The sequence below is a fragment of the Nestor notabilis genome, unplaced genomic scaffold, assembly GCF_000696875.1.
Source record: "Nestor notabilis isolate BGI_N333 unplaced genomic scaffold, ASM69687v1 scaffold4829, whole genome shotgun sequence".
Classification (NCBI taxonomy): Eukaryota; Metazoa; Chordata; class Aves; order Psittaciformes; family Psittacidae; genus Nestor; species Nestor notabilis.
The window spans coordinates 2,976-14,623 of NW_009944891.1; the positions used below are offsets into that span (position 1 = coordinate 2,976).

At 39.6% G+C, this 11,648-nt stretch overlaps 1 protein-coding gene across 1 annotated transcript in view; it reads left to right on the forward strand.

Moving 5' to 3' along the window:
• Positions 1-11,648, forward strand: part of LOC104412034 (nuclear receptor subfamily 4 group A member 3-like) — a 22,831-nt gene that overhangs the window by 597 nt on the left and 10,586 nt on the right. Inside the window, 6 exon segments of the mRNA XM_010022627.1 lie at positions 16-163; positions 165-299; positions 2,530-2,659; positions 3,621-3,793; positions 8,973-9,172; positions 10,369-10,547. Of these exon segments, the coding sequence (XP_010020929.1) occupies positions 16-163; positions 165-299; positions 2,530-2,659; positions 3,621-3,793; positions 8,973-9,172; positions 10,369-10,547 (965 nt within the window).

Sequence of the window (11,648 nt, forward strand, 5' to 3'; positions counted from 1 at the left end):
GACCCTCCCCCTGTGCTTGCACAACCCCGCCGCCAGCCAGGCACCCATGGAGGGCCACTCTTACGGGCTTCACTTGGCCAAAAGACCAGCCACCTTAGCCTTCTCACCGCTCGGCCTCAACGCAGCCACCTCCAGCCTGATGGGTGAGAGCAGTGGCAGCGGCAGTCAGCACCGCCCTTCCATCTCCACCCAGCAGGAGCTCCTCGTCCGGGGAAGGCACCTGCGCGGTCTGTGGGGATAACGCCGCCTGCCAGCACTACGGCGTACGCACGTGCGAGGGCTGCAAGGGCTTCTTCAAGGTGAGAGCTCCGCGGGCTGCTCCCTGCCCTGCTTACCCCAGCCTCTCCTCCCTCCCCACCTGCCCTTGCATGCTTCTGGGCCTCGCTCCAGGGCTCAGGAGCATCCTGTGTTAGAGCTCAGAGCCCCCCAGCCAAGCGGGATGGACACCCATCCAGCTGTTGAAGAAGGGCAAAGCAAGCCCTCTGTAGGGTAAAAGCATCAGCCAGTCTCGGCTGAGAAAGGGCCAGGACAGTGAGCTGGGCAAACCACATCTGCAGGCTGCCAGCATCCCTCAACAGTGCACAGGTCAGCCCTGTCTGAGCTATAAACTGCATTTACTCCATAGCGAAACTCACGTGGAATACGTCCAACCTGGGTTTTGCTCATCACTCGTTCCAACTGAACCTCCTTTTTAACCAAAAAAAGACACCCTGGAATCATAAAGTCCACTTGATATTTTAGTTGATGGCAGCGGTGCCATTTGTTGCCCTGGGGCAGTTGGGGTGAGGAGTGCTGTGGGGTTGGCCTCAGGGGGAAACCAGTTTCACATGTGAGACCAACCCAAGCACTTCTAGTTTTATTTGGTTGCTGCCTCGTCAATTACTTTTCAGTTCAGGAGCCCAGTGAGTCCTCACTAGTGGAAAGCTGCTTGCAGAGCAGTGACTAAGCACTGCACAGGGTCCCGATGCCTGCTTGGTATCCAAGGAAGCTTTGCAGCTGAATAGCAACAAAAATAACTTACACACGGCAGTTTCCCAGTGGAAACTTTGTGTTTGTGTTTTTAAGAATTGGATACTCTCTTTTTGCTACTAGATTTTGGTGCCTCATAATTTCTTTTCAACAGGCTAAGTTCAGATTCCAGCATTATTTTCACAAATAGCTTGTTTAAGTGAAGAACTTGGAACAGACTTTTGTTAAGATTGGTTCTGGCCAACAGGCTTAAAATTTGATACATTTGGGGTTTATTTGGTGTATTCCTTCCTGCAAAGATAGCAGGCATGCCCCTCTTCTGGTAAAAGCTACAATGGGAACAAAACCAGTCCAAAAATAGTTGCGAGGAGAGCTTAGAACATTTTTGTTTAATTGTAGGTGGAGCTGCCAATGTTACTTAATAATAATCCTTTCACAACATGGTAAAATACACATCTCCCATGAAACTCATTTGTTATTTAAATGTAACTGGAGAAGAGGACACAAATAACCTGGAAATAGCAGCTCTTATGGGCCTGATCCTGACCCTGTGGAAATCAATAGCATATCCTTGACTGGGAGCAGTATCTAGAGCTTATTCTGCAATATTAATCAGTTTTCAGCTCCAAAGTGCAATGATGAGTATTTGCTGTGGCTCTTATATTTAGTTCATTGAGGCTGTTAGTTGAAAAGAAACACAATTTATGAAATAACATTTATCCATTAATTTAATTGCAGTGAAAAAAATAATACCGAATGCTGAGTTGATAAATCTATTCCTGTTCTCATGTCTGTTCTATTAATGTCTTTTTTCTTGGTACCAAGTTATTTATTGACGTATCTTTGATTTTAAGGATGGGGACACATATTACATTTTTGCATCAATATTTGTCACATTCTCTCAAAGCTTGCCAGGTTTTTACAAATTTTAGATATATTGTATAGTCTTAAGATCATTTTAGAGTTAATTAAATGTATATAACTACAGTATAATTCTGCCTGGTTTGGGTTTTTTTTCCCCAGGTCAGGTTAGCTTTCCCCAAATATTGAACTAACCATATTTTGTAGGGGGTTTTGGTATTTGTATTTTTCTCCCCAATGATTTTAATGGCTAACCAAACCAGCTATTGTGGTATTTGACTAACAATAGTGATAGCAAAAGAAGTACATTGCAGATCATTTTGATTTTATTTTAATAAGGTCAGCAATAATCAAGGGAATGAACCAAGTAGAAAATTGTTCCCAAAGGGATATTAAAAGCGGAGATAATCTAATCCCCAAAGGTAGATGTGATGACCTGGTAATTTCAGATATGATTTTATCATTCAAAGTTGCCTGTCTCCAGAGACTTGCTTCAGAACAATCCTAGATGATTTTCATTGTCAGCAGCTAACACTAATAAAATTGTTTTTCCTGCAGGCTAGTGTGTTAGGAAATTAATTTTATCTAATTATATGAATTGCACTGTCGCTTTTCATGTTGTAATTAAAACACATTTTGTCAGGTTCTAAGTTGCTCAAGAAATGATCGGTTTACTATTTTTGTGTTGCGTTTCTGCAGAGAACAGTTCAGAAAAATGCAAAATATGTTTGTCTGGCAAACAAAAACTGTCCAGTGGACAAGAGACGTCGTAACAGATGCCAATACTGCCGGTTTCAGAAGTGTCTCAGCGTTGGCATGGTTAAAGAAGGTAAGGACTATTGCTGTTATCATCCCAGACACTGAAATATTATGTTTAATGAACCTGTGTCTGTGTCTGTGTGGACATGGATGTCTTTCTTTACAAAGAATTTTATAGTGATGGGACTCATAACTTATCTCAAAATATATGTATTTGTGCAATAATGTGTTGATTTTCTTCTTTTCACCCATATTATCATATTTAGACTCTAGACCTCAGAGTTCAAGAACAGCAAGGTCAAAAGAGGATAATTTGACACTGGCCAAAATGTCTTCTTTATTAATTTTGAACATTGCTTGCTAATGCTGTTGGCTTCCCCCTGTTATCTCACCGGGGGCTGCACTGGCTTGTGTGCATTTTAACATAGGATTTTGTCTCATTCCCATAAGGTGATTGTAAATTTGCAATTAATTTAAATGGAAACAGGATCAACTCATTAGTCCCAATTCTGCAAATATTTAAGTATGTGAGTAATACTGTGTGAGCAGTCCCATTGCAAATACTAACATGGATAATATAACCTATATAGTGTGACCATATTTTTTCACATGCTTTAAGAAAGCTAAAATGACTTTGAATGAACAACTGTGCCTTTTAAAAGGTGCACCGGTAGTAAGAACAATAGAATTTGTGTTTCACGTTCAGTTTTCTTTCAGCAGCAGAGTGTCTGTGTGTGTGCATGGGCACACATACACAGGCACACAGACGTGCTGCAGACAAAGCATGAACACTAGGAACACAGCTGGGCTTTAAGTAAGCAGCTACATTACTGCTTACGATCATAGGTCTGACGCAATTTTGGTATCATTTGTGTTCTGCTGCAATCAAAGGCATCAAGAGCATGTGCTGAAACTGGAGAATGCTCTTAGTTTTGCTGGGCTGATGACCATAAGAAAAGCAGGTGTTCATTCTGATCCAGCATTTGCTGGTATCTTCACAACTGATTCCTGCTTTTTCTGTTGTTACCTAGTTGTCCGTACCGACAGCCTGAAAGGGAGAAGAGGTCGGCTGCCTTCCAAACCAAAGAGCCCCTTACAGCAAGAACCCTCTCAGCCCTCCCCGCCTTCTCCTCCCATCAGCATGATGAACGCCCTTGTACGAGCTTTAACCGACTCCACGCCCAGGGAGCTTGACTATTCAAGAGTATGTCTCACTTTTCTTTGCCTCTTTATTTTCCACATAGAAATAATTCACAAACTGCATTTCTATTTACCAGCTGGTTTGATAAAATGAAACTAAATGTGAAATTTGGATGAGGGTAGAAATTTGTCTAGCCAGCCATGTCCTTTTTATGGTAGGTGGATGATGAGGAACAGGAAGGTGCAGTAGAAATTGCTGTTAGGAACATCATGAGGATCTTAGGCGCAAAATTACCTGCAGTATATTCCATGGGTGAATGAAAGCAAAAATGCATGGATAAACAGAGCCTTGTTCTTGCAAAAGGCTGTGCCAAAACACTAGCAATCACAATACAATCAATTAATTTACCAAACTAGGAACAGTACTCACATGTCCAGTATCTTAACTTCCAGGTTCCGCAGGCTAAAATCTAATAACACTTCTCTAATATTCAGATATAAGGGTTGCGCAAAGTAGCAGTGGATGGATAGGGCCATTTCTATTGAAATCAATAGGGATTTTGCCATTGTTCAAATGGGGCCAGGGTCTGGCTTTGGATAGGCCAGCATGAGTATTTCTTCAGTAAAATTCACATTTGTAAAACAAGCTTTTTAAAAGAAAAATTCTAAAAAACTGTCTCAGCAAAGCTTTACAGAGATTATACATTCTTGTAACCTTGTTCTTTCATATATCATATTCACCATTTAAATATTCATGGAATATCTTGAAAGCTTAAAAAAACTGTTCTATAGTTATTAAAATACAGCATTGATATGGCTTGTTAAATACATTTTCAGGCAGGTTGATATAGGAATAGAAAAAAAATGCAGGAAAACCAGGATAAAATTCCTTCCCCTTAATGAAAAATGATTAAATCTAAGACTGTAAAAAATACAGATATACTCAGGCAACATCTACATCAGCCATTTGTCACTTGTTGCTAAGTAATATTCAATACTAAAACATATTTGTTTATAATTATATAAAAACTGTATTATTCTCTTTTAGACTGTACTTATGTATATAATTTAGCAATTTTAAGCATGCCGTAACATCTTTTATCTTGATAATCTGTAAATACACAATCATATAATTTCCCTAATTATTATTAAGAATCTAGCTATTCAGTATCTGACAACCTTGTAGGGAGAGAATGCATTAGCCATATTTACACATATTTTAACTTAACCAGAATGTCTCAGGGGGTCATTCTGCAAATACTGAGGTGTGTGATGAGCTGTGCTCTTTGACAGAAATCTGCTGGGTTCCACAGAATTACAAGCATATAATAGCCCAGGTCATGAAAGCAGTGTCTGACCTTATATATTTATTTATTTGTAGGCATTAAAATCTTTTGCATTTAGAAAAAACTGAAAGAAAACTGTGTAGTTTTACGTATGCGTGTATTTTCATGTGACTTTTTACTTTGTCCTGCAGTTATTGTTTCTCTTTTAATGAAAACAGCCATAGACCTGACTGTTGAACGATTCTGTTGGATGTTACAGGAAGCATATGATTGACAGTAAATTAATTTAGTCTTGGTAGCTAAAAGGTTAAGCATGAGTGTTTGTTAGGATGTATTAATATCTAAGTTTTTGTTTACAATAAAATACATAATTGTTGTGCTCAGCAGTACTGAAAAGACAAAAATGTGCTTAAAGAAATGAATAGATTCTTACATTTTTCGTAAGCCTTATGCTTACAGAGAAAAGTTAAGGGAGATCAGAAACAAATGCTGCATAAAAACTGAAACTAACTGAATGAAATATGCTGTAAGCACATCACAATGCTAAAAAATCCCTTTGAAGCATAATCCTGTACCTGTAAAGACAAACTTACGGCATGTTCAGCTACCTCGTACCCCTGCCAAGCACCGCAAATGGGAAATCTAGCTTTGAAATCAGCCCTAACACTTCTGCAGACATGACCTTAATGTTTAGCATGGTCTTCATGTTTACAAGCCGCAAGGTCTTTACCGTCTTAAGAACACTGGTAGGAGTTTTGGAGAGGAACTCCTTCCCTCCCAAAAAACCTACACACTCCAAAAAAAACCCTTAAAAACCAAAACCAAAAATAAATTTACCTAAGCTATGAATTTTAAACAAAACCAGATTGGAACTGGTTTTGTTCAGAACATGGCTACTTTTAATTTCAGCACTGGTTTTAATTTACCGATCCACAGCAAAGGTATATTTAGGTCCTTGGTTTCAAAAAAGCAATTGCCAGGAGGAGAATTTGGTTTGTGAATTCCTTAAAGGCCAAGGGCCACAGTCCGGTCTCACACCTGTTTTACTGGTGCAATTCTCTGAGTTTACACTTCTAAGAAGTGAGATGAGAGCTAGACCCTCTATCTTGTTGTCCTTATTCTTGAAGATTAGCCACCAATTTAAATAGAAGTGTTGCCTTTTTGGAGGTGGTAAAAATTAAAAATTGCTGCAAAATCACCTGAAATTTGCAGCGTTCAGGTAATAATCCCCCATCTTCCCCAGCCACAAAACTAAGCAGAGTGGGGCTTTCAGAAAAACAAGCATAAGCTTCTCCTCTGTGCACAGAAGTTATTGTTGGGGTTTTGCAGCTATAGCAGTTGATAAAGGTCAGATGAAAGCAGGCAAAGGGTAGAGCTAGGTTGTGCTATAAGGGTCTCCAACATCAGGCTTTCCAAATCTCTTTAGATATACCATACAATTTAACGTTGCTTGCTACACATGCAACCCTTTCCTTGAGCAACAGTCAGGTTTCACTTGATTCCCAAAGGAACTCTGAGCAAGGGAGTAAGGCAGAGCTTTGTCTTCTGGCTTTCTCACAGCATGCCTCCAGTTTGCATAGGGCAGGTTAAGAAATGAAGATTTGATCCCTTCCCTACTGTGGCCTCCTGACCAAGGGCAGGCTTACCATCTGTCTTGGTCAGAAGCTAGGTCAAATATCACCTCTTCTCAATGAGATAATCATGGAAAAAAAACAAGTTTTGGTGCATAAAACAGAACCACATGTATTGTTTATGGTTACTTATATACTCCTAAGGCTTTAACAAGTAAATAATATTTTATTTTATCTATTCTTTGTAAGTGCAAACTCTTTGTAGTTTGCAGTAATGTATTAAAGCAGCTAAAAATTATACAATTCCATATAATTTTTTACCTTTCTTCTAAAATTGCTCTCATGGGATAAACTATAACAACAAATACAGGTTATAATTCTTTTAGATGTATTTAATTCAATTAAGTGCCCCATGTGGAATATACCATACTGTAGCGTTCACAGTTATGTGACATAATGCAGCACTTGGTTTCATTAGAAAACATTAAAACTTTTCCTTACTTTTGCCAAAGGTGTGTTTTACGAATATTCGGGACAAATTAATAACTGGCATAATTACGCTGACTTGTGATGAGTTATATTTAGAATCAACTTAGGGTAGTATCTTTTTTCCTTTGCTTTTCCTTCCTCTTCAGTGCTCAAAGGATCAAATATGTTTCTTGCCTTAACAATACCTATGGCAAGGCAGGAGTTTCCATCAGCCCGTTTGGTTTCCCTGTGTTGAAAGGAGGACATTAGTCAGCTCCTGCACAGCAACACACATCTCCCAGAGCCAGGATGCACGCTGGCTTGGCTTGCTCCACAGCTTAATTTTAAGAAAGTCCAGAACATGCAAGGTGTCTGAAAAAGCATATATTCTTTTTCTACCTACTAATCACCCAGCACATGTTGCTGAGGTCCAGTGGCAGGAGTAGTTAGTTCATGCTGCTTGAGCGTGCTCAACTGCTCCATTCAGATGAGGGAGTGAATATGTAAATGGTGCAGCATAAACATTATTCTACTGCTGCTCCACTCTCTATTTTGACCTCTACCTGCTTCATTGTGCCATGATTCTTTGGAGTAGCTGGGGCAGAATTTGTGTCTGCATGAACTTTGTAAGAGGGATTACACATTTCACTAGCTGACTACAGATGTGAGCTGGAGCTTACCATAAGAAACTCATGCAGTTAGCATTGGGCAAGCTGAACAGAGTCATTCAGAGTTAGCTCCAGCACTCGAGATACAGGCAGAGGTCTCTAGGATTGCTCTGGTTCTCCAATCAATCAGCAACTCTGACACTGTGTACTTCATCCCTTACCTACCTATTGAGAAAGAGAGGTGGGTCTTCCTGCTTCCACTCTGACTTGGGAGTTGCTAGGGAGACCTTTAGGCTGATGGACTCAAGCCCTAGCTGCATGTGGCAAGCTGTTTCCAAAAGGCGTGCACAGTTGTTTCAGCCATGGAGACCACCTCAGCCTTTCCTTGACTGAGTCCCAGAGAGAGAGTGGGTATGAAGTCTCTCCCAGAAATAACCCACCAGATGTATGATGGCAAGGAAGCTGTTACAATAAATGCCAAATTATCCAATTCCTACTCAGAAAACCAGCAGCACAGAACCGGAGTAAGCCATGAAAGCTCGTGTTCTATTTTCTGCCAAGAGAACGAGCAGCAGCAGGGGAGTGACAGGGATCCACTGGTGAGGAAGTAGGAGATAGCAGGGAGGGAGTTGTCAGAGGGTCACAGGGAAGCTGAGCAAACTGTGTCTGTCAAATGGTTGTCTAGAAGAGTTATGGCCACATAAGCAGGATAATAGGTTGTCCTGAACCTTAAATGCTTCTATTTGAAGGATAAGAGGTGATATGGGGCAGCTGTTTTACTTTGAACTAATTCTGTATTCAAATGAAGCAATGCTGCATGTGTCAGATAAAACATGATTTATCTTACATGTCTGTATCACTGTCAGATAAAATGCAATTGGAGAGGTTTTGGAAGAAATCTGCGTTTTGGACACACTGAAAGAAATTCATCAATGGGAAAAATGTTTAATTGTAGCAAGTTAAATAACATTCCTCTTCTAGTGTGATGGAAATTATCCTACCCACCAGGTTTCTGTTTCTGTTTACTAATAGCATACAGGTACTTGTGAAATGTGATGATAATTATTATATTTTATTTATAAATGTTAAACATTTTCTGTACATGTGGAAATATTTTTGCTATGTACATCTGAATAGCAAAATGCCCGTAAGTAGCCAAATAGGTAGATAGATACAGACGTACGTATTATGCCTTTGATAATAATACCAGCTTTGCCACAGAAGGAGATGTGGTTGGGCAAGTAATGAAGTATGTTTCACAGAATGCCCTTAAATGCACATAACGTTGCTTTCTGTGGCTTTCATTTTAGTACTGTTCCACTGATCAGGCTGCTGCAGGCACAGATGCAGAACATGTACAACAGTTCTATAACCTTCTGACTGCCTCCATTGACATAACTAGAGGCTGGGCAGAAAAAATCCCAGGATTTACTGACCTCCCAAAAGAAGATCAGACATTACTCATAGAATCAGCTTTTTTGGAGCTGTTTGTACTAAGACTCTCCATCAGGTAACTATTTATTTCATTTCCTCTTAAGCTGATGTGAAAAATAATCCGTCTAAATATTTTTAAAGAGTAAATATGGTGCTATCTTTGAATATTGTCAATGGTACCAAAAAACCCCCACAGAACATCAGCAATGTCTGCATCCATAGGATATGGTGTTTAATTTGTTTTATACTGAAGAAAAAACCAAGAAAGTGATGTAAAAAAAGAACATAGGTCTTGCTAATGTGCTTCTTTTTATTTGATATATCCCATCCTCTTCTTCCATAGTAATCAAAACTGATCCTCAGGTACTATTTGCTTCATGCTCATCAGCATAAACTATAGAAAAGCACCTTCAGTATGAAAGCTTTTTCCTTTTCCCATTCTTTTGTGCATGTACGTCTTTGTCATCCATTTTTGAAAAGGATGAAGAAGATTTAAAATCTTGTTCAGATTGTTTTTCTTCTTAACACCAAGTCATTTAATAGAGTCAGATGCTATTTGTCAGAGTAGCACTAGTTAAGACACTTTACCTAAAACAATTTCAGGGACTGGGAAAATTCCAGGCTGGTGATTTGAATTATGCCCTGTTTCCTTAGGTTGAAAATGACCTTTGCATGCATTTTTTAACAGGGGTATTGGGAATGCAGAGGGGAAGGAGAGGAGAGCTTGGCTGTAATATCTCTCTTACATACATATTTTCATATAAAAGAGTTTATGATGTGATATGCATTGTGGTGCATTATTGCATGTATTTTCCATTGTTTTCTCCTTATCAATTTTTACCATCTGAAAAATGCAGATGAGACGAAGTAAATGCTGAGAGGTGCAGAATCTCTTCTTTTTCCAGTTTTTATTAGTTTTGCATTTCAAAATGCACTTACTTAGTATTCCCTTGGTTCAAACATACAGTATTTAATGTAAAATGTCTTCTCTGTTTATGCCTTTGGGCAGGACCAAAATCTTAACTAATTAGACAGTCTACACCACATGCTACAGCTAACCTCAGGCTTATAACCCTACCAAGTAAGCAATCACAGAAGCTTGTTTGTTGTACTTTGGCCCCAAGGGAGAAGCATATTGTAAACGTGAATGCCTACATATGTCTCAGGGTAATATGCCTTGGATTTTAAATGACAGACACTTCAATACTGCTTATGCATTTTGCTGTAAAGTAGAAGATGAATTTATAATTTTTTCAATTATTTTTATTTGAGGTCTGATACTGCTGAGGATAAGTTTGTATTCTGCAATGGACTCGTGCTTCATAGACTTCAGTGCCTTCGTGGATTTGGGGAGTGGCTCGACTCTATTAAAGACTTTTCCTTAAACTTAAAGAGCCTTAACCTTGATATCCCAGCCTTAGCAAGTTTATCAGCTCTAACTATGATTACAGGTAAGTGCTCCTTTGTCAATAGAAAGCTTCAGACCATAGAGCTTTGCTTTAATGTAGACTCAAGCAATTTCAGTTAACTTAGCTATATTCAGCATAAAGTGAGTATGATTTTTAAGCAGTGGAATGACCATACTGAAAATTGTGGACTAACATTAGGCTATCAGATGCCTGTATTAACATGTAACCTAACTCTATTTCTTCATGGTTTTGTTGTTTTCTTGGAACAGCCTCTAAAATGCAAAGCGCTTCCAAGCAAATTGCGTGTAGCTCCTACAAAAATGTTCAAAAAACTTGCTAAATTCCCAGGAAAGCCTAATAAAATGATTAGCGCTAGGTCTTCTGTGTGGGAATACTCATATTAAGGTAGCTTGAGAGCTGGTATAGCTCATGTCTCAGCAAGATAGCCAGACCAGAAAGTTGGCAGCTTCACAAGGGCAGACAGGCTGCTTTCAGTAGCCAAGCTACTGTAGGCATTCCATGTACTGCTTTTTCAAGAGAGAAAATTGGAGGATAGTAAGGAAAAAAATTCCTCTTTCGCAGTTGTACAAAAGCTTTTGGGTGTGCATGTGACCGTATCACCCCTTCTGCCTGCTGGGATGAACAGCAGCAGGAAACTAATGTCAGAATCTGCCAAATCTGTCCAGTGAGTACAAAATGGGGGAGCATAACCTTACAAAGTCTAATTTTCTCATTCCTGAAACAACGAAGCCCCTTGAAGTACACACTGCATACCTTGGGCTTCTTGCAATTGAAGAAGCATGGCTGATGGAAGCGGGTAGGGTCAGGACTAAGGGCGTCTGACAACCGTACGGTGGAAGTCAGAGAAGCTGCCATCTCTGCAGAGAGCCTCACACTCATATAAAGGTGTAACTCTGACATCACTGTGAGGCAGGGCTCCAGTGTGCCTTCAGCTGGGTCTTCCCATGGATGCTATAAGCTCCACTGGGGTGGATATTGATTTCTTTTTGCATTTCAGGCATCCACCAGTTTACAGGCAGTGGCCTCAACAGTATCAGCTGCAGTCTTCATTTTACCTAGGATGAGGTGATGGAATAAAATGCTCAATGGCAAATATAAAAACTAAAATTGGCCAATTCCTGC